The sequence below is a fragment of the Aythya ferina genome (genome assembly GCF_964211825.1).
Source record: "Aythya ferina genome assembly, chromosome: 7".
Lineage (NCBI taxonomy): Eukaryota > Metazoa > Chordata > Aves > Anseriformes > Anatidae > Aythya > Aythya ferina.
Window position 1 is genome coordinate 11,724,225 of NC_140302.1, and position 23,549 is coordinate 11,747,773.

A 23,549-nucleotide genomic window follows, 5' to 3' on the forward strand; every position below is an offset into this window, starting at 1 on the left:
TGCTGTTGAAGTATCAAAAGCTGTTTTTGCTTCTCAATTTCAGTGCACATTGAGAAAGATTTTGTGACGATTTAGATAATAATCCAGATATACATTTCACATGGATTTGCTAAAACACGATAGTGTCTGGTTGTTCCGAAAATTCTTTAACATGCACAGTACAGCTTGCAAGGCATGGGGTAGCTACTGAGATCAGTCACTCAGGGATGTGTCTTAGGTGTGATTATGGGATCAATTGAATCCTTTTCCTGTTTCAACAGGATCTTGCCTTTCTATCTTTTACTGATTCTAGAGAAGAGTCTGTCATTAGAAGGGTTTTCTGGACTTGCATTTGCACAGCTGATCCAGACGTCAGCGACAAGGGAGAACAAGAGAGGCTAACCACTCAATTGAAAGCATAGTCAGTAATGAATAAAGTGGCCAGGTAGTGACCTCTGGTGGACAGCAACAAGAGTGTTAAATATGCATATGTATTCAGGAGACTAGTTGATTCATTTAACTACTTTACTTCCACTGACTTGAATATTTTTAAATATTATACCATAATCAAACTTTCTCCTTAAACCAGATTTATTTAATGTAAAACTTGGAAACCAATACCAGAGCAGTAGTCTTGAATCATAAACTTTAGAAACCTCTGTCCCAAAAAAAGATTATTGACTTTCCATACAGTAACATTATAGTTTTAACAAAGTGAACCAAAGGCAATCTTTCAGGTGATATAAAATTACAAAATTACAAGCAATTTATTTCAAAGGGAACAGAGTCCTCCTTTGAGGGCATGTCAATAATTATACAAAACACGTTTTCACAGATAGGGTGAGGTGCTGGAATCTGCTGCTTTCATCAGCACATGCAAGGTGCTGATCACAGCCTCTGTACTAAATCATAAAAACTTTTATAGCTGTGCACTAAAATACAGAACATCCCTAAGGACCTAATCTATTCCCAACTAAATGTTGCTGAAGAGAATCGTAAGCTTTGGAATTCCTTTTGATATTGTGGCCTGAAGAGGCTCACAACACTGGGTGGTGGGGCCCATATTTGTGGAGTGCATGCACATTCTGAGAGACCATGAACTTTGTGCAGATCCACGTAGGATTGCAAGCTCCCTCTTGGTGGTAAGAGTCGCTTGCCCTTCCTACTGTTTCTCAGTTTCCACCTGGAAACTCCAAGAGCTTGCCTGGGTCTAACAGTAGATACCAGAGAAGGTTTGGTGTACAGAAATAACACAGTGAATTTTTTCCCAAGGAGCGCCAGTCTGTCTTGGCAACAGTTGTCCTGGCAACAAAGTCTCCTAGTAGAGGATCATGGCTACTGATCAATGGAAAGTGATCCCTGAGTCATTTTCCACAGGGCCAGGGATCAGAGCTGAGAGCCCCCCACCATTTGGCTTTTCCCCCAGCTCCCAGTGTGAGGAGCTCCCATGAGCTAGACGTTAACTGGAATTCTGCCTCTTGACCATGGATCCAGAGCATATCAATTGCAAGGCACATTAATAGGCAGCACCCTTACAGGCACTTTTTTTTTTTTTTTTTTTTCTTTTTAGCTAATCATGTTAAGGACTGGCTTAGCTCTCCAGTAGAAGACAAAAATTGTACTGAAAAATAACATTCAAATGTAAGTCAGGCCAGCCACGACAGTACTAAGCAAAGCACAGATAAAAGCAGCAGCACACCTTTCTGTCTAAGATCTTCAGAAGTTCATATGAAAGCTTTGAAGAGCTGCACAGCTTTCAAAGGAAGGCTCCACTGCACTTGTAGCTGGACAGCCCCAGACGAGGACATGCAACAGACGCACATCAGGGAGCTGGAACCGTGAGCTCTTACCTTAGACAGTGCTTCCATGCTCAGCTCTCCCTGGCTGCATGTTATGACTTGATTGATCTTGATTGCTGAAGTGGCATTACTGCAAGTCTGTATCACTCCAGGACAAAGCACGTGCTATGTTAATCACAGCTCCTTCCCCTGCACAGCATATAGCTACCACTCATTGATTAAACGAGCAACAGATTGAAGAGTGAGCAGAAACTTCCACTACCATGATTTGAAACTGATCCGTTATAAGAATCAGGAGAACTGCCTGGGTCCATTTGGGCTCAAAAGGTCCACCATGAGTGTGAGGATGAGCAGGGCTGCACCAGGATGTCCGGGTCCAGAATCAGCAGGGCTTCCAGCCATTTCTCAGAAATGAATCTGAAAGAAACATTCCTGTTTCAGAAAACATAATTTTTTATTAAAAACATTTTGTTCTGGAATATTTCTCTTTGTTCATTCTACTTCTTTGATACGAACTATGCCAAACTATGCATATGTTTGTTTAGTCATGAGTATTTGGACACATGGCATTTTCAGATAAGAGGAATGCACAAGAGTTTATTAGATGATAGTGCAGCCATTGCATGAACTAATCTTTGCAGAAAAAGATTTGAGGCAGAGTAACTTTTTCCAGCAGTTTACACTACTTTTTCCATTACCTGCACCGTAAATGTTCCAGGAGGCTGTTAGGCAGGTGGACTAACAGAGACTGTCAAGGAGGGAGAATAAAAGCACCTGTGGCAATAAATCACACAGACAGAAAACTGCATAGAAAATACTCGGAGCTATGTAAAATCCCACTTCTAACCTACACTAGTAAACAACTTGAAAAAATGAGCGCAGACATAGAAATTATGAACTGACTACAAATCAGCTGCAAACACATTAAAGGCCTGTATTTGTTCGAATACATAATTCATAATGAATAATTTGAGCAGTAGTTGTATGCAATTTATGTTGTATAAACTTTGGTAAATACTTGTAACCAAAAGCTGATTTAAAGAATTAATGAGCAATCTCTAAATAAAATTCTATTACTAAATAACTCCCTTCCCAAGCTACAAAGCCATATGTTTCCTTCGACATATATTCTGATATTTCTGTGAGCAGCTAGGCCTTGTAATGTTGGGATACTGACAGTTTATGCCTGATGAAGCTTTTGCTAAACAGGGGAAGAAACAACTTTTTGAGAAGTCCTTAAAGTATTTAAGGTTCAACAGCAATACTACCTCTACATAGGTTTACTCTACGTAGTTACATTTCTAATCAAAGATAAATTTAAAAAAAAAAATTTGGTAAAGGAACAGAAGGATTTTTTTTTGTCACTACCAAAGCACTTCCGCTGACCTCCTGTGCTTGTTTAGACATGAAACATAGAAATGAACATCTCAGGTTTAGAGGTGTTGCAATACAGTGTAGCACATCTGCACAGTCTGAATTGATGTACCACCCCGGCACAAGTTGTGCTTTTTAGTGACTATAAACAATTAAGAAATTCACATTTCACATGTCTTTTAGTCAGCTGATTCAAAATCTTTTCCTACACACCATGACACACTTATGTCATTTTTACCTTCACCAAGAAAACAGCTACGTATTATTACCAGTTAGTTACACATACAAACAATAAGCACAACTTCACCGAAGATTAATTTTTACACCCAGGATCTCCTTCCCCTCTCAACTCTTCCTTCCCATCACTACCTGGCAAAATATCTCTAATATGGCTACAGACAAAAACACGTCCACATACCCATGTACCTGTGCTTACATCTCAGTCCACAGCTTCTTTGACCTCAGTGATGGCTACAGAGAAGAATGACAACTGGGTTTGATTTGCACAAACTTCACACAGTTCTGCACTAATTCTGCACTAAATTTGAATATTATGTCAAACAAAAACAAGTCGTGCTAAAGCAGTATCACCAGAGGCATTAGTAAACCAGATGGTTTTGAATTGTTGGAGATAATGAAGAATGTATACACCTGAACCCACCCTCCAGCTATTACACCCCCAAATTATTATACAGAGAGAAGAACTTCTGTGGCTTTAACAGTTAGCTGAGTTCTGACCAACAGCTGAGACACTGTAGAGCTTCCTAATGACTTTTTTTGACTGTGGATTACACACATACCAGTGATAATGTTCAACTAAACAACAAATCAACATTTGCACAGAGATGAAAGACCTACAAAACCTGTAGTGCAGTATTTTGTATTACTTACTTTCCACTACTATTTTACCAGCTTTCTCATATTCACTTTGTCATGCAAATGGCACGATTAATTTCCTATTATGTTTCCATTTATCCTCTGCTTCAAAAGCAGTTTTAGAGTTCTGAATGGTTTTGGAATAGATTCACAGCTTGCCACAGGGCAGATGCCATCTTGCAGGTTGAGCCTGTTTAGAGACACACTCCAAGCTTTACTCACTTGTTTGAGATGCATCCAGAGGTTGCTATGTAGCAGATGGGCAGTTAGGCAGAACAAGCTCTTCCTCCTCAGCGCCTCCTCTAGATCTAACTCTTGAATGCACGAACAATACTGTTGAAGCTTTGCCTTTTGTAAATGGAAAAATTACCCAACATTGTAGAATAAACCCACATATATATACATTTTTAACCCCCTCCACAATGCGATTAGTTTATGGCAGCAACTACACAACTATTGGTTGTCATCAGTCATTGCTATTCAGATATCAAAGTTGTTTCATTTCTATAAAATGTGTCTTAGCATTCGAAAACTATTTGTTAATGAATTGTAACTGGTCTTAAAAGTTGCCAAAAATATGGAAGTTAAAAAGATTTTTTGAACCCGGGATTCTGAAACACTAGATTTTCTAAAGAGATTGAGACAAAGATATGTTGATACGTTGAGAGATGCAATAATGGATTTGTTTATTTATTATGACAGAGCTCCTTAGCTCTCAGGTACTCCTTGGTCACATCCCATCAAACAGGAGTTTTACAGCTCCAGTATAATAAGAATGACTGTTATTCTGTTAGTCACTTACCTCATATAGTCTGAATAACATTTACATGACTAGTAGTTTGAATAGAATCTTCAATGCAATTGAATGTATACATTAGAACAGAAAAAGTACTCCCTGTGACCTGGCACAGACTTTTTCCTGTTAGTAATTGCTGCAGCAGGCAAGCAACGGCTGCACTCTAGAGCCCCTTTCCACTAAAGCCTGAAGACATTTGTAATCTTTTCGAAAATCTGGTACCCCAAAGTTTTCATTGACCTCAATAAGAGCTGTAGGTTGACGGAATTTTTTAAAACATATTCATTATTTTCAAAGCCTAATTTTTATGTATTAGTTTAAATAGCATGTGTAAATGCAGAAATAATTCTGAAAGATGTGGAACAGATCCCCAGCACCTCCGTATATATAGGAGAAGCCCTGAAAAACAATCATCTGTTTCTCCCAATGTTTTCTAACCTGTGTTTAGATAATCTTAGGAGACTTCACAGCTCTTCATACATAACTGTGAAACAACTACTAAATGATAGTTAAATAAGGTCATAGGAGGATTTATTGTTGCTAATGTCACCTTGCTGTAAGAGGGAATGTTCATTTTCTTTTAGTGAGTCACTACACAGCAGACATTGTCTGTTTGTCTAAAAGTGATAAGGAGGGCAGGACACAAGAAAATTAATTTTCACTGATGACAAAACAAATGATGGAACAAAGTCATGTGTTTGACAAACTGCAGTATGAAATCCAAGCAGGAATGCTAAAACAATGATGATGCAAGTTAAACCGTAATGGGGATATCATTTATGCAATACAGTCCAAAATGTTACTTAAATCTGATACACAGACAATATATTAAGTAACATGTACATTATACCAAGTGACAAATAACCCAGGTACAGATAGATTAAAGAGGCAGAAATTTTACCAGGATCCATCTTTCCACTTATGCATTTGTACGTTCTCTTTTTACCACTCAATTTCTACCAACTCCCTGTCCGAGTTGCAGGATTTTATTACATACATGCCTAAGCATTTCTTCTGCCTGTATAGTATTTATTGCAGTCAATGGTCTCATTATGCCTACCTGCTACTTATTCTATAGCACTGCTCTCTGCTGACTTCCTTAGAAAAGCAAGCAGCCCAGCAGCTTGGCATAGAGGAGCTTTTGAAGTCTCAAGTCACCTTCAAAAAAATGGTTTTGAATATTTTTCCACTGCCAATCATGTCTTTTGGGAGCAGGAGATTAAGGAGGACCCAGAAGCACAATACATCTAAATTACTGTCAGCACAGCATAGCAGAGTGGCAGCTTCTAGGAGCCTGCTGAGCAAGGCCACGCTGTTTCCCTGAGTGACCCACATGTGAGAGCACTGCATACAAATGCACAGCCACTTTGCCAATTTACTTTGATGTCAGTTCAGCTGAGTACTGCTACTCCAAATGAAAAGTTTAAATGGGTTTCCAGCTCTGTAGTTCTCTGAAAAGGGGATCAGGATCAAAGGGGTCCTGGAACAAGAAACCCTTTGAGATGGCCTTTACATCATGGTGTTAGTAAGATCCTGGAGAACGACTTCAGCCAGATCTCTGAGGAATCTGTTTTAACTCTGAGAAATGTTATTTCTTGAAGGAATGTTGTATTTCTTGTATGAAGTAATTGGCCGTGGTTTATGCCACCAGCATACCACCACCTGCCATGCAATAGTTTGGCCACACAGCTCAGCTGTGCAAAACAAAGCCTGCAACTTCTCAGGTGCCCACATCAACTGCAAACCACATCTCTGAATCTAATTCACCTATATGGTGAAATGACTAATGGAAACTGCTGCACCTCTGCTACGCCAGCTTCTCCTACCTAAACAAGGACCTTATTTGCAACTCTCACCCTGGAAAGTGCACATTTTTTCCCCTACTTTTATGATGTTTGTTCACTCTTCAGGGCTTCTGTCTATAATTGTAAGCTACTCCTTTTGTTTTCTGATTCCTTTAAGAAAAGGATGAACTATACCATTCAGTTCTCATAAAGTCTTTAAATGTTCTGTTTGGACCACACAGCCCATATTTCCCATGATCTTTACCATTTCATGATCCAATGAGTTGAAACAAAGAAGTTGAAGAGAATGAGATGAAGAGAAACAGTGCAAATAAAGCAAGTCTATACCATGATTTCATTGTATTGCAAACATTTGTGTATTGCTCTCAAAACCACTAGACATAGGCCATAACAACTAAAAGGAAACCCTCATCTTTTGCTACAGGTGCAACGCGCAAGATTGAACTTTACAGATCTTAAATGGAATTCCAGAATACATATATTCATCTCAAATATATTTAAAAATTTCAGATGTTTGCATTTATGTCCTTCTCGAATAGTTTGCTATAATTAACAGAGTAATGGCTTTTTAAGTCTTCCTTTTGGTTTTAGTAAGATTATTTAAATGGAAACGAAGCATTGTTTTCTCTGCAAGTTTGCCCAATCAGCCTTAGCAAAATTATGTGATGGGAGGAGATACAATAACGAAAGGCTTTCTGTGCTACGCAGTGGATTTCTTCTTTAAGAGTGGGATAATTTAGACAGTAGTCAACTTTCCACGTAGACTAAACAACTGCACTGGCCTAAATATACTGCAAATAAATTAATTACAATTTCAGGAGAAAATGTGGTCTCTTTTGAATCTCAAATCATCACTAAACCCTAATACTTCATTCATTAAGAGGGATTTCTCTGGCAAATAGCAGCTGCTATTTGTTACTGTTTGAAATCACAAACTTCACTGCCTTACTTAATCTCAGAATATATTGGATTTATTGGAAAATGTGAAGCAATGATATTCTATTTATAGCAGTGCCATGATGATGAATGAGCATTACCTTAAGGTAAAATAATTATGGTGAGTTAATACTGGCCTTATTAGAAACATGTCTAGACTTCTGTCTTTATTACTAGCTAAGCTGGAAGGCTCCTCTGGCTGGGAAATTGCCACTGTTTTCTCTTGGTCTCCCTATCTTTCTGTAGTATCCTGCTTGCCATCTCTGCTACTCTGAGGAATTCTGAAAGGAACAGAAATGCAAAACATTCCTGTCTCATATTTGCATAGACTGGCAATTAAATGCTCTTGACATTGACATTTCTAAAGAGGAAAATGTGGAAAGCAAAAGAAAAATACATTATTCAAATACCTGGCCTGAGACAATGATGGCAAGAAAAGAATTTTGTGTCGGTATGGCATATTTGCCAAAAGATTCATCTGAGAGACATTTCTGCCATCCTCTCCAGGCTGCTTATAGGGAAACTATGACAAGTACCACTGCAACACCATAAGAGAAACTCTAGATATCTGATATAAAACTATATTAGAAAACCTCTTGAACAGAGGCTGATATTCAGAAGCAATAACAAAAAGTTTTGAAAGTTTTGCCAAGATTGAGGCAGAGTATATGCTTGTGGAAGACGTTTTTTTTTTGGTAAAGACTAATAAAGTGATTGCTGTGCTGGACAGAAGGGGCAAACTGCCTTGCTTTTTTCCACTGCAGCTCTGGTGCTGACGCATAAGGCTGCCTGTTTTGACCAGTATGGATCCTTTCTCTTCCACGATGTCTTTTTCAGCTGCCTGCTAACACAGATGAGCAAATAAGTCACTATCAGTATCGAAAGGATGAGGAAAGGATAGAAGGCCTTGCTTGCTTGAATCAGAAAGGTTTAAATTTTTCTGCCTAAGTAACTTCAGTAAGATATAAAAGCACACTGCCTTAAGGATTTGCCCTAAAGGCATTAGTCTTCTATCCTTCCCTCAGGCAGAGATGGATTGTATGACCTTTCACAACCTTTAGGCAGCCCTCTCTTCTATACTGCTGTTTTTTCATTGGTTTAATGCCTTAATAGTATTTTCTTGAGTGGCTTCATTTTATGAGTACTCAATCTCTTATGACACATACATTTGTGTTCATTACCCTTTTTTCTTCACTCGATAGTGAGAAATTCTCAGACCTTCTCTAAAGTTAAAAATAAGTTTCTTTCCTCTAGCCATCTTGAAACATCAGATTCCTGCAGAATTTAACAGTCAAGATGATGCTTCCAATAGGCCCAGGCACATAAGTTTTTCATCTCAAATCATTTTAGTTTTACTGTAGGCATTTTAATTTGCCTTAATAATGAAAAATACTTCTTCAACTTTAAGCCATAGATGACAATAATGTCCTCTTTTCTTTACAATGTTTCGAGTGTGCTTGGTAAGGATGTTAGCTGAGTATGCTCGGATAGATAATGAATTCCTTCCTCATTACTAGCAGTAGCTTCTATTGGAAATAGTTCTTATGCCTATAAAATTGACATTTTTATAGATGTTTCCAGCTTTAGTTTAAAATATTGAGCTGGGCTATATACTACACACCTTCATATTTTGCTTAAAAAAATGGTTTGAAGAATTCTTCAGAAAAATTGCTGAGGCAACTCCATCAGGAACAGACTTCATTCAGTATCAGACCAGAATGGATTTAGATATGGTAACCTAAAACTGAAAGCTCCATAATCATACTAAATCTGAAGGTTTATAAACCTTCAGCATAGCTATGCTCACAAGTCTTCTAAACATACTCTGAAGGGTGAGCAGAACTGTACTAAATGCCAGTTTAATGAATAGTTGAACATAGTTGTGAGCAAGAAAGATTGGAGAAATAATTTTATTTTATTTTATTTTATTTTATTTTGGTACCTGGCTGCCCTCCTGTCCCCCATTTGTTGTTTCTGTCTTTTCCTGGCTTTCTGTTCCGAGCAGGGTCACTGGTGTGGGTTTGCAGCACTGGAGCTGTCGCCAGGAGCTCTCACTCCCAGGGCTGACGTACTCAGCTTGGACGCAGCAGCACTGCTCCATCATCTGGTCTGGAAGAGGTAGTGAAAGAGTCACTGTCAGGGCTGCTCACTCTCCTCCGCTGTTCATGCTCTGTAATACATCTATACTAAATCAAGTTGCCTTGATTACCACTTTTTTTTTCTTTCTTTTTTTTTTTTTTTCTGCTGTTAAATACATAGCATGAATACTCACAGTCAGCTCTTAAATAAACCCCTTAAGAAAGAAGCACTTATAAAAAATTAATTTCACAAATCACTTAAAATTTGGAAACCCAAAGTGGCAAACTGAGGTTTTATTTCACCATCCTGTCAGAGCCTTGGCACATATGTACTCCCAGATGCATTTCTCCTCGCTCATAGTTGGGGGTGTGCAATGCCCCCTGAAAATAACAGGCCTTAGAAACGGGGCAGGTATCCAACATGCTTGGAAGGCTTTATTTCTCAAGTGTTAGGTGACAGGCTTGGCGAGGGCTAAAAAGCCTGGTAATTATGGGGGTATTTCTGGTAAGCCATTAAAACTGCAAAATTCAGCCCTTGTAATTCTGTATCTTTATATTCCATTTTGCTGTTTCACTTGTTAGCTGTAGCAAATGCCCAATCTGAGCTCACAGTTGCTCTGAATTCATGGAGTTTGTTCAAACAGAATTGCACCAACATCCAATTTAGTGACTTAGATCTTTGTAATCAGCAGCCAGTAAAAATGCAGACTGGATCTATCAAATATATGTTTATCTACCCAGCTGTGAAAAAGGTAGATACGCACAGATAAGCTGTGTTCTAAGTGTAACACCAATGTAATCCAAGGCCAGAATTATGCAATCTCAACAATAAGAGATAGCACATCAATATATCTTCTGTAAACTAGAAGATCAGAAATGTGGCTTGCCTCATAGACATTTAATGTAGTGCCATATGTTATGTTAAACTCAGAATCATTTTAGTAGACCTATTATCAGAAAGTCATCTATATAAATGCAGACTCCGAATTAAAAATAAATAAACGCCACCTTTTCTGAATGTAGCTTCACTGATAAATGACAAAATGAAAACTAGAGGCAGAAAGAGCACTTGGTTATTTACTCTGTGATTTTTGTTGCTTTACAGAAGTCTTAGCAGAGCTAATTTTGGAGTTCAACCTTCCATTAGCCTACTAAACATTTAGTGAAATGATATAAAATCTCTCCCCATGCCACTTTACTTTAGATACATTTAAATAATTAATCTAAAAGATTAATCTAAACATGGTAAACACTTATGCTGTAGCAGCAATAGAATTTCAGCTGTTAGCTAATTAACTGATATGGCTACTATCTGGCATAATAGAAATCGAATGTAGATTATTTTCTGACTTCCAGAGTACTTGAAAATAACAGAAACAATGTGCAAGTTACTACAAGCTACTGCGTAAGCCCATGCAAAGTCTACATTGAAGATTGATCAAAAGTCTAATGAAAGCAATGAAAATATTTCCACAGACCATAATGTCTCCAAATCATTCCTCTGTCAAAGTTAATTTGCATCATGTTGAACTTAGCAGTAAATCCAAACTCTGAAATTCAAACAGGATTTTTTTCTGGGCTATATTCAACTGACTTCATATTCTTCCAATCACATCTGGAATTCCTCCTGTTCTTTCCCTATATCCAGTTGTCATTTTACTGGCTTCTGTAGGATATCGAGACTGAATTATGGGCTACCGTGGAAGACGTTCCACAGAGGTTCCCATTTCTGTAAGGCTTCTTAAAGGTTCAGGTGTAGATCAGATTTTATACTCCTCCTACTCCTTCCTTACATTATTCTCGTATTTTACTTAAATTTAAGATCATTTTTCTTTCCATGCACAGTATTTTTAATAATACTTGAGAAATTTCTAATTTTGCTAAAAAAAATGCTGAAAGATTCTTTGCAAACCTCCTGACAATCCTGAAGTAGGCTGATGTTCTGATAAGGGAGTACACTCAGAATTTATCACCTGTTATGCCAGTTATAAATTCACTGACATTAATGAAACAACGAGGAGATTCTAATCTAAAGAAATGTGGAATGGAGTGGCTCAGTTCAGTTCAGTGGGAAGGGGCCTTCGAAGGTCACCGAGTCCAACTGCCTGACCACTTCGGGGCTCACCAGAAGTTACTGAGGGCAGTGTCCAAATACTCCTTGAATACTGGCAGGCACAGGGCACCAAACACCCCACTGGGCAGCCTGCTCCAGCCTTTGGCCACCCTCACAGGAAAGCAATGCCCCCTCCTGCCCAGCCTGAGCTCCCCCACCGCAGCTTGGTGCCAGTGGTGCCCAGGGAGCAGAGCCTGGCACCTGCCTCTGCACGAGGTTGCCTCTCAGCCTTTTCTCCTCCAGGCTGGGCACCCTGAGCCTCCTCAGTCTCTCCTCACAGCACCTGCCTTCCTGCCCTTGGCTGGCACTGTTGCCCTCCTCTGGGAGGAAGTCACCAAGGTCCTTCCAAGGACCTTAACATCCTTTTCATACTGCGGAGCCCAGAACTGCACACAGTATTCAGGGGTGAGGCTGCACGAACACTAAATGTAATGGGAAAATCACCTCTTTTGCCCATCTGGCTCTGCTGTATTTAATGTGTCCCACGTACTTCAGCATCTAAGCAGCTAACACACAGCTACACCACCACCATTACAGCAGGGTTGAAGACTAGTGCTTACCTTAGTTTGGCAGCAGGCAGGCAGGCACTGGAACTCTGGCAGCTTTACATTTCTCAGAAAAGGTTCTCGAAAGTCTGCAGAACAAATTCCAGACACACACACAAGGGTAAGCTTCAGTCTTCTTTCCCCTGAAAGCATCACAAACTTGGGTATGTTACCCCTAACTTTACATCTGTTCACTTCAGTGCTCCTTCATGCTGTCCGAGCTTGTGCCTTCAGCCGCAGCCCCATGGTGAGCCCAGCTGAGGCTGAGCAGGGCTCTGCTGGAGTCCCATCTCAGAAGCCCTCGTCCCCCTAAGCCAACTGTAGCCATAGGTATCCTGGTCTGTAGTGTACCTAGCTTCTACCTGGATCTTGAGCATTGCTTTTGCTTTTTGTTCCAGGACTTTAATGTTTAGTACGGTCTAAAGGTATCCAAATCTTTCATTCTTGAGCATTCATTTAAAACAGACTTTCAGCACTACATGATATAAACCAGTAGTTCTTTGGATCAACTAAAAAAAGAGGTTAGGGCCATGAAAAAAACAGTAAATAAATAACACATATCCTGATCCATCTTTTCTCCTTTAAGGACACCCATCCCATTCCTTCATTTTAGAAGTATTATACATGTATTTGGTTCCTATTTTTGGAAAGTCTGTGTTGGAGTAGAGCTAGCTTATCGTTGAGGGATTGCACCAGAAGAGGAGGATGTGAAACTGGTGGTAGCGGTACCATGCAACTGCTCACCAGCTTAGTTGTAATCACGCGATCTTGATGCCAAGTGAGGTACGTATTTTTCAGTACTATTAAAAGCCTCAAGGCATGCTAAACATCTACAACAGAACTTATTTGCATAAATACATGCATACAAAAATGTCAGTATTCATAAAGATGTTTTAAATCTTTAGTCTTTCAGGTCTTGTTAAACTATAAATGTTCAAACAGTTCCTTGCGCTTGAACATTCCTTACTTCATGTCCATACAAAGAGTCAATTTGTTGAACTCGCCCTCTAAGGCACTTACAAATTGCACTAAAATATCTGTACACTTAACATTTGAGTGCTCCTACTGAAGTCCTGCAATTTTTGTGCTACAGAGCTAATTGTGCAACTACAATATGTAGGTGGGCAGTGACTTTTTAGGAAAAGGAATTGCTGTATTTGTAACCTCATGTGCTTGCTTTAAAACTACTATTCTTGCAATATTTCACTCTGCAATCACAACTGCACCCTTGTCACACCAATAATTTTGCTCATTTTTGCCTCAAGTTTCCTGCATTAACAGCATAAATTTAGAGCTGCATTTTTGCTGGTCTCAGGAGAGCATAAAAAAGAGCTCCACATTTAATATCTAAAAGGCAAATGTGTTAAGGAAATGAAACTGTGACAATTTATGTATTGCTTCATCCTGAAAGAACAGATTTAAAAGATACCTAATGGACATCAGTCCCTTTGAAATTATGTTTCAGAGGATCTTTAACATAAAACCTTCCCTTAGAATCTGGCACATTAGACATATACATTTATATGCATATGCTATTGATTAGGAGACAAGAGCTTTGGATTCTCAGCTGTGCCAGTTTACAGTAAACAGGAGTGGCAACAACCATTCCTAAATGTAGTTCGCACTGTGAACTGAATGAAATATAATTTAAATTATTATAATAAATTATAATAAACATATTATTACTAAATTATGCTACTAAGGTGATGAAATAAATTAAATGAGTTAGATCATCATATGCAGTGAGTGGATACTAGCAGTGGGAGTTACATTGATTACAATATCTGTGAATCTACAACACAAGATTAATACATCAGACAAGTGTTCTTCAAACAAATTTTCTTTCTATTCATCATCTTCTCAAACTTCAGTCACTGGCTTCTGTTTGTTTTTCACTGTTACCTGCCAAGCACACGTGCCAAGTTCTGGCTATCTGGGCTTAGTTTTACAGAAAACTAATCACTTACCTTGTGATAAAGCAAGAGAAGGGCAAAAGAGTCACGCAGCATAACTTGAATATTACTTTTCACATGGAAAAGTTACTTAGACTGAGATTTTTGGATGATGACCTTGTTTACTACACAATACAGAGCAAGGCTATCATATACTCTTTCATATACTCTTGAAACCCTTACCTTAATTTAATACACCTCCAGCACAACTATATACCAAATCTAGATAATACAGATTTCACAAAATCATTTTATTTAAAGAGTTAATCAAGTAAACTTGCCTAGAACATGGAAACTACACTGGGACTATCAATAACCAAAAGCTCTATCTGCACAAAGAGCAAAGAAAAATCCACACTGAGAAAAATACTTCTCTGAAAGAGTGGAAAATCTCATTTTAAAAACCTAAATACATTGTGCTTTTTGGCATGAAAAGAAACAGAGAATTACCCAAAGTAAGGGCAACATTAGGTCAGAGAGAAAATACAACATAAAGCAATTAACTACAGAGAAGTGTACAATTAGTTTACTCTTTGGGGACATGGCCTGATCAGAAACAAGTTATATATATATATATATATAATATTATATATATATATATATATATATATATATATAAACAAATTGTTAGAAGGTTTATGCTTTTAAAGACTTATTAATCTGACCCAGAATGACCCATAATCCTTGGGTCATTCAGCAGCTTTATCTCTGGCACTTTATAAACTCTGTCATGATCCCCTCCTCTCTAGTCGAGGCCCCAGACTCAAAAAATCCTTTCCACTGAACATTTTCTGTTGTTTCTTTTTCCCCTCACGTTTGCTTGAACTCTCCCCTTACTCCATGTAGTCTGAACAGGGTTGATACATTGCAGCATTTTATTCAACCTTTTTCAGGTAATAGATACGACATTGCTGACTTTATTCAAAATTGCATGTGCTCAGTTACCCAACAAGGTCATGCTTCCAACAGATATTTTGGCAGTCAGTGAAACATTTGTTGTGATTCAGTCAGTTCTAGCCTCAAGGTTTTACTCGCCCGACAGAGAAGCTTGCTCAGTATTTCTATAACACTTTATCACATGTGGCTTTTCATCTCAAAAAAAAAAAAAAAAAAAAAAAAAAAAAAAAAAGACAGAATCCATCTTTTGATCTTAATACATCATTTTTTTTCCCCATGGTTGCAAGTTAAGGGAAGTCCTAATGATATATGATGGACCATTAACTACAAAAAGTCACCACCAGGGTTCCATTTCAAGCCAAAACTGAAGAGATCAAGTGGATAAACTTATCCCCCAGGTGAAACACTTCAGAAAAAATGACTAGAAGCAGCGTATTCTGCTGCTTAAACATCTGATGACTGTAACTTCCATCTGTGCCTTGCTGAATTCTGGCAGCAGGCAGGATTATTTAGTCTATTATTGTTCAGCCAGCGGGAAGACTTTATTATGGCAGGAAATGTGGGACAGATTTCTCAAATGAAGGCAGCTCTCAGAACAAATTAGTAACTGAAGAAATAGGACTCCACTAGAATGATCTGATGACCTGCTTATCTATCGGCAGACTAGGCATCAAACAAAAAATGGAGTGATTTGTGATGTAGGATATTTAGATTTTGATTCAGCACATATCACTACCTCTTCAATCAATTGTGGGTTATTACTTAGTGTACTGAGTAAAATTAAGCCTTTTTAATAAATGAGAAAGGTTTATACTGTCATATGATAAGAGTAGAGATGAACTAAAGTTTAATTCTTTACTTAAATTAATGAATTAAACTTTACTTTTAGTGAAGTTTATTCTAACAAAAGCATTACATACAATAAAATGTTTATACTTACCTGGTATGCCATGAAACAGCAGCTCTAAATCCTTTTTTGAATATGTTCACTTGTATTTTGTTACTTCAACAAAAATACTCTTTTAGACATATTTTAATAGTTGGAGATTGTACAGGGCACTTAGGTATAAGCAAGCAAAAATTTCATCATTTAACGATGTCCTTTAATTATGGGATTAATCTTAAAAGCCTTGTAGAGTACATGTGCAAAGTCTCAGAGAGAATTAAAGGATTACAGAGGATAAAAACCACACACAACACTAAGGGTACCAGTTGTTTAAGTGAGCAGTGATAATCAAAAGATGCACATACACTAAGGCTATATTTATACACATAGATTACACAGCATATGGATGAAGGATCCACTATTCTTCTGTCCCTTTATACCTGCAAAACATATTGAGACTAACATTTATGCAAGGCTGCTTTCATATTTTAAAATCAGCTCTTTCCTAAAACTGGGTGTTATGTATCACTTACAGTCAATCTCAGCAGGGGAGCTTCAGTGTATGATACAATAGTTCTCGGTTACAGTTCTTTATCCAATGGATTCTGAAGGTGGAAACTTCTGGTTTACTGTAGTCCCCCCACAATGTTATTAGACTATTAAGTTAAAATACCTTTGTTTTCACTCACTCTTTTCATGAGCTCTCCTAGATGACCACTACAGATGTATACTTGCTTCAGCTTCAGAAAAGCTTGGGGTTACATGTGATTAAGAATCAGTCCTCATTCATGCTCATCTTGGCCTCTAGGAATTTCCAGATATGCTCCAGAATAATTTATTTAAATTATCATCATGTGAATTAAAGTTGTGAATGTATCTGAAAATACATTTTTACTAGCAGGTGAAAGATGTCAGTTCCCTCTGCTTTTTATACCTACACGATAAAGCTAGTCACCCTTGATAAGTGTTTTGTTCCCAAGAATACTTAAGATAAAGATAGCATCCCAGTTGAATAGTGTCAGCTTTCTCTTCTGTCCTCTGAGAAACTTGCAACTTGAAAGTGTATTTTGAATTAAATAAAAAAGCGCAAAGACCGGTCAGATTTTTCCTTAGTTGAGGAGATATGATTCTATTTATGTTTATAAGTTACTGGAGAAACCTGTTGAATTAGGTCTCAAAAATTGTTTCTTGCTGAATTCTCTGGAGAATACTTAATACAGAATCTGGTGTCTTCGTCACATTAATTATGCTTAACAATGAAGCAGAACAGTCAGTCTTTTGAAATGAAATATAACATAAAGATATAAGGAACACTGAACATAAGTTATTTGAGATTATTGGATAATTTGTCTGTTACAGAATTCATATCTGTGCAGATAGCTAACATAAAATATATGCAACACAACTAAATTAAATGGTTCATAAATGGTTCACTGGCCATATGTCTGGCTACGTGTTTCATGCAGGATATACTCCTAGACAGAAATATTTCCAATATGTATACCAATCAGTTCAGTATTTTCCCTCTTAAACATAAAAACATTATGACTTTGTGCCCAGAACCTCATAATATTAATTTAAAAATTAACATAGTTTTCTTACAACAAAACATTTTCTGAGATTTGGGCATATAAACCTCCACAGTGCTCTGAAGTCCAAATTTCATTGTTAAATGCACCACAACACAGAAGAAATTTTGGAAAACAATCAGTGTAGGAAGGTGACTGGATCTGAATAGGAAGGTTAGGCTTCAAAAAGAATTCAGAGATGCAGCCAGGCTAGACAAGAGAGAATATTTTGTATGTAAAACACCATTACCTGCTTGCTTGCTTTTTATTAACACTAATGAAAGAAGAGAGAGCAACATCCTCAGGCATCCTTGAACACAGCTAAAGGTTGCTGTCTGGAGCCTGAACTCCTTCTACAGCTGTGCTGCAGACTCCAAATGCCCTGAGGAGGACCAGTAACTACCCAGCAAAAAATATTACAAGAAATGTTTAGCTCCACTGAGATATACTATGTGTTCACTGTATCCCTACATCAGTGTTCCAGTTGCTCAAATGTGAGGAGACACAAACATATCAGAATGACATTTGCTAAAAACTGACACCAACCAACCCCCTGGGTAGAGAAACTAAGCAAGAAAAATAATTACTTTTATCAATTCCTTGAAACGCAAATCCAACAGATCTGCTCTGCTATGACATTATTGTTACGTAGGATTTCCTGGCTGACAAAATAATCACATCCATTAAAGGGTAACCAGTGTCTGACTGAGAATGGAGAATGTGTTGGACTCAATCTCTCCTTGGAGACCTTTCATGTACTTTTGCTGTTCTACTTCAAATCCTACCTGAGGGCATGCAATCTAGCAGAGGCCAAAAAGGTCAAATTACTGCCCTTGTAGGAATTCCCTTAATCATTTCCCAATATTCTGTGTTTGTTTAAACACAAAAATAAGATGTTCAGTTTTTATATGGTTCTTTCTTTTCTACATTCTCCTCTTAGCTTCAGTTTAGAATGAGATGCCTGTTAAGAAGGTGGAGTCTCTGAAGTGATAACAAAACATTCTCCCTGGTTCTCTGAGTAGCATTTCAAATGCTACTAAGATGTAAGCCTGTCCCCAGTCTCTACACCTGTCTTCTAGCCAAACTTTTGGAGTGGAAAATAACCTGATAAAAAATTAGCAAGCTCTCATTGCAAATGCACTCTTTTCCCTAATATTTGTTCTCTTATTTTTTCATTGCCAGTCGAAATAAAAACCTAAATACCATTCTATGATTATGAGGACTCAAACAAATAACAGTGCTAATCATATGCTAAGTGGCAATTTTCTAAATTCTGAATATAGTTCAAGTAAAACCAATCTGACTGAGAGCATTACATAGCCATAAAAGTAATATGAAGCTAAGCTTTATAATTTAGTTGCCATTTACATACATTACTTCCAATATTAGAAAACAAATTTGTAGCTCAAACTGTCTTCTTCAGATGCATTTAAAGTATATGAGATTAAAGAAGCTGTAGTTTAAATTACTGTAATGCAATTATCACAGATTATTACTTGTGACCCAAAAATAGAATTTGAATTGAATTTGGGATTGGTTTGGAGAGAAATGGTACTGCTGCCGAATTTTAGACGTCTTTCTAGCCACTTAGACAACAAAGTCACCTTCTACTTCTTATTGTGTTATATTTAATGAAAGCAATAAATTAAACTAGAAAACTGAAGTACTCATAAAACTGAAGGGAAACGTGAATGCCTTTGCATCTAAAACTGCATATACACATTCACAAACAAAACCTACTAAAGAACTACGGATGACTTTATTCTGGAAAAAAATGCTTTTCCTGAACCACTTTTGATTTTCAACAATAATTTTCCTTATGGTTTCAAGGCCAACCAACAAGTACAAATATTCTATTAACAATGGAATAATAGTATGCTATTGCTTTTATCCAAAAGCACTTCACATTCTTGCTCCTATACACTATTATCTAAAATTCTATGTAACATTTCTCCTTTCAGTTGTGTTCAGTAAAATAAATGTGTATACAAACACACAGGAATGTCATGTGGATAGATAAATGTAGAGTGGCTGGAAAAATGGTCTGGTATCACTTGGAAGGAACCTCATCTACTGCACTGGAATCTGTTAATCGGTTCAGTGAGCACCACAGAGCAACTCTGCAGAGGGATACATTTCAGAGCCTGGCATCCTCTATCTAACGTGCTCTTGTTCTTTTAAAACTTGTCTTCATGTTGCTTCTGTATTTTCTAACTTGCATACAGAGATGATCATGGAGAGGAGAGATATCAAAATATCAGGAAAAAGCAGGAAATTGGTATTAACTGTAAAGCACAGGAGTATATTACTTCATATCTAAATCCCTCACTATCTTGACAGAAAAATAAATTGTCTTGTATTTTGGAGCCAGGCATGTTTTAAGGATGAGCTCCAGGTCACTTAGAAAAGAGAAAGGGAGAAAATTAACTCTATAAAGCAAGCATTAGTTATTTTATTGACACTCTTGTTTACCAGTAGTGCCTGAAGGTAAGCATGCTGGGACATAAACTGGATAAATGGTTGGTTAAAAAAGGAAAAAAATATAATTTATACATATTAAGTAACCTAAATGTCACTTGCTGACAATCAAGTTAAAATACCAAAATGTTTTCTAGCATGTTTTTCTTTTACTTGCCAGTATTCTCTACAGTTTCTTCAGATATATGGTCTTGGGGTACTGTCCATGTTTTTCCACCATTTTTCCCCTCTACAGGCTTGTGCAGGCTGCAGTGCTCTCCTTGTGTGCTTTTCACATGCTCTTCCTCAGCCTAGTTTAATATTAAACACAAGAATTTTGTATCTCTCACTTTTTCCCTTTGAATCAATTTATCTCATAGTAAGCACCTGAGGAACAAAAGTACAGAAAAACACACGTATAAAATTAATATGAATTTCTGATACATAATTTACAAGTTTTTCTTTCCAAAAAAAAAGTATCTAATTGCCTCTTGAATTTAAATGTACACTTAAATAACATACAAGTAACAACTCCTATTTCAGATAAAAGTTTTAGCAACAAATCTGCCTACTGCTGCATTGTGCTTGGACCCGTTGCACTTTTTGTATGCTTCCACAGTCCGCAGTGGCAGTAGTTTGAAATAGCTTCTAAAGGCTGGCGCCTGCTAAGGTGCTAGAAGAACAGATTGACATAGGTGTGGTCAAAACAGATCGATGCCATCACGGCACTCTGCAGATACCCACTCGGGAAGTAGGAGATGAGAAGGGAAGCAACACTGATCTGTGGGATGGAGCTGCGGCATCCCTTGAGCATGGCCGGCCAGTGAGTAAGCTCTTCAGATATGGGCAAAGTACTGCATTTAAGTGTTGCAAAACACTGTTTTGGTTTGCTTCATAACTCCTGCGGCTGTTATCAACCACCACCAGGGAAAACTGTCTGGGAAGGAAGACAAAACCAACATTAAGGGAGAATAAGGGAGTTTACTAAGGGAGAATAAGCTGCAACGCAAGGAAACATTCCCATTTCTGTGTCAAAATGGGCAAAACGGGCAGCTCACAGCCTTGCAGCTCAGGCAGCCCTGCAGCCGGGGGCCGCACTGCAGGCAGGTGGGAGAGCACCAGGCTTGGTGCCTCGGCCCCAACCCGCTGCCATTTGGCAGCAGGAGCTGTGGGCAGGCCTGCACAGGATTGCCGCTGTGCCAACGTCTTGCTGAGTAGCGGTGCTACTTTAAGTCCCCACACAGGGAGCCACAGTGTGTGAGAAGCCCCAGCATTTCCCTCTGGCCTAGGCCAGTAGCAGCTGCTCTGACAGCGCTTCTCTGCCTGGGCACAGGCTGCTTCCCTGTGGGCGCTGCACAGCCTGTCATCCCCGCTGGTGCCTTAGACATAGCCAAACCTCAATGATGAGGTTGGAAAGAACTGGGGAACTTCCCTCAGGTTGCTATTGTGCCGATTTCTGGGCCCCAAACCACACAGGACTTTCCTGTCTCACCTGTAGGAACAGAAATCACAGAACACCTATGGCAATGTCCTGCCTACAGCGCTGTTTCCTTGCATGCAGTTACACTGCTGGCACAAAGATTTTATTCCAGAGCCAGGTGTGGCTGTTATGCATCAGAGTCAAAAGACATTGCTGGGGACAGGGCAAAGCTTTTCTTCCCCAAATGTATCTCCCTCCTTTGATGCTACCGAGCACATCAGTCTCCAGCCCCACTGTTCCTGTGAAATGTACTTCTGGTACATTTCATTTGGAGTTTCTGACAGAACATTATGGTCTCTCTGGAAGACTGTCTTACATCTGAATCACTAAGCTGAATATGACGCACATTCAGCTACCCCATTTCTTCTTGAGATCCAAATGTAACTAGATTGCATGTAAGTCCATTGCTCTTGTGTTCTGTAAATCACCAACCTCAGCAATGCCGAGTCATAAAACTGTAACTGAAGAGGAAGAAACATTCCTTATGGCAACAAAATGCAATCGCATCTGATGACTCCTACCCTTTCCTTCTCTTATGCTGTCTTTATTCTGTCATGTTCAGTAGATAATTAATTAGAAGATATGAATTAATGTCTTTCCTCTCTAAGCAGTACTTTCGTATGAATTCAATCATAGTGTAGCACAGAGCTCCAAATCCCATCTCACATACAGCTGAACATTATGTTGTTACACCTGCGGCCTAATCCCTTTTCTGTAGAAGTACAGATAGATGTTTTTAACCTTTTTGCATTCATTGTAATTGCCGTTTGAGTCCGGAGAAAACTGATTACGCTGCCTGCTTTGTTTGGGCAATTTCAGGAAATTAATATGTGCTAAGCTGTTTCTCTAGATACTGCAGACTTCTGTTGGCTCCTACAGTTACTGAGCAAATATAAAATATGTTCCCTGACAATGTAAAGACACCTATGGCCTTCACCACTGCCTGCTTCTACTTTGATATCCAAAGCCAGATGAGGACACATTGTGATCTTAGGTTGCGAACAGCCATCTAACTCCTCAGTGCTACTTACTGCAGCTGATGCAAACCCATTCTTAGATGTGGAACCAATCCCAGCTTGGCTGCTCCTGATCATTAATCTCGACACAACATAACGGAAACTGGCTGCCCTACCCGAATAAACTAATGACAGTGCCATGTATCACCTGGATATTGCCCCCTATCCACATAGCATGGTGCTCTCCAAAGAGATCTACGTATTTTATTACAAAGATATTTGACAAAAAACAAATTGAGAGAAAATACAAACTGTCTATATGACAGGCAATCTAGTCAATGCACTTCTCTGATCATATATATGAAAGAATTTTCACTTAAATTGTCTTGTGTTTTCTTTAAAACAGTACTTCCGCAATTTTTTTGTCTTGGCCCTTCTACACATTGCAAATAATTTCCAAGGTAATTCTTTTTCCTTGCAAGTATTAGTAATACAGCTAACGAATCCAGTTTCCCAACATGATGCTTGGCATATGTGGGGGAACTTCTCATCTGGAGATGATGTATACAACATCACAGCCTGCCACAGGTCTGTACACAGCTACAGCTGTGACATCAGGGCCACACAAAAGAACATCATTGTCAGGCTCTGGGTTCTTCTGACTCACCACAATCACTGGTGGTCCAGAAAGAGTAGGGGACATCCAGATAAAAAAACAAAGGAAGCCCAGCAGCTGAAAGCATGGATAAAAAATCCAGAAATATGACTGCAATATATAAAAATATATTCTTCTGCACCACTTACACTGGGCATGCTGCCTAGTTCACCTCTACTACTATATCTTTTGGTAGTTGCAGCTTTCTGAGTAGACATTTTTCAACTAGCTGCAGCAGTGCTAGCTGTCTGCGTCATTCTTATTTTCATTGTTCTCCTCTGAAATAGTTCATCACGTCTTTAACATCTTACCTGCTAATGCAGAAGAATTATGGACTACTAGGAAAAGGGAGAGCATGCATGCACCAGATCTGCAGGAGTTTCCCCATCCACAGCCA

The 23,549-nt window shown here is 38.5% G+C and overlaps 1 protein-coding gene and 1 long non-coding RNA gene across 3 annotated transcripts in view; one reads left to right on the plus strand and one right to left on the minus strand.

Moving 5' to 3' along the window:
• Positions 1 to 1,641, plus strand: part of LOC311439563 (uncharacterized protein) — a 57,581-nt gene extending 55,940 nt beyond the window's left edge. Inside the window, exon 4 of the mRNA XM_084525424.1 lies at positions 1,550 to 1,641. Within this exon, the coding sequence (XP_084381550.1) occupies positions 1,550 to 1,585 (36 nt within the window). The 3' untranslated portion in view covers positions 1,586 to 1,641. The remainder of the gene's footprint in view (positions 1 to 1,549) is intronic.
• LOC311439566 lies at positions 553 to 23,549 on the minus strand. 2 transcript variants are annotated; one of them, XR_014694820.1, is made up of 7 exons: positions 23,464 to 23,549; positions 12,317 to 12,390; positions 9,508 to 9,674; positions 4,251 to 4,376; positions 3,571 to 3,623; positions 2,477 to 2,552; positions 553 to 2,195 (listed from the first exon to the last, which is right to left on the minus strand). It is a non-coding gene; the product is annotated as an uncharacterized lncRNA (long non-coding RNA). The 2 variants fall into 2 exon arrangements; XR_014694821.1 differs by lacking the exons at positions 9,508 to 9,674; positions 12,317 to 12,390; positions 23,464 to 23,549 and adding an exon at positions 5,885 to 6,048.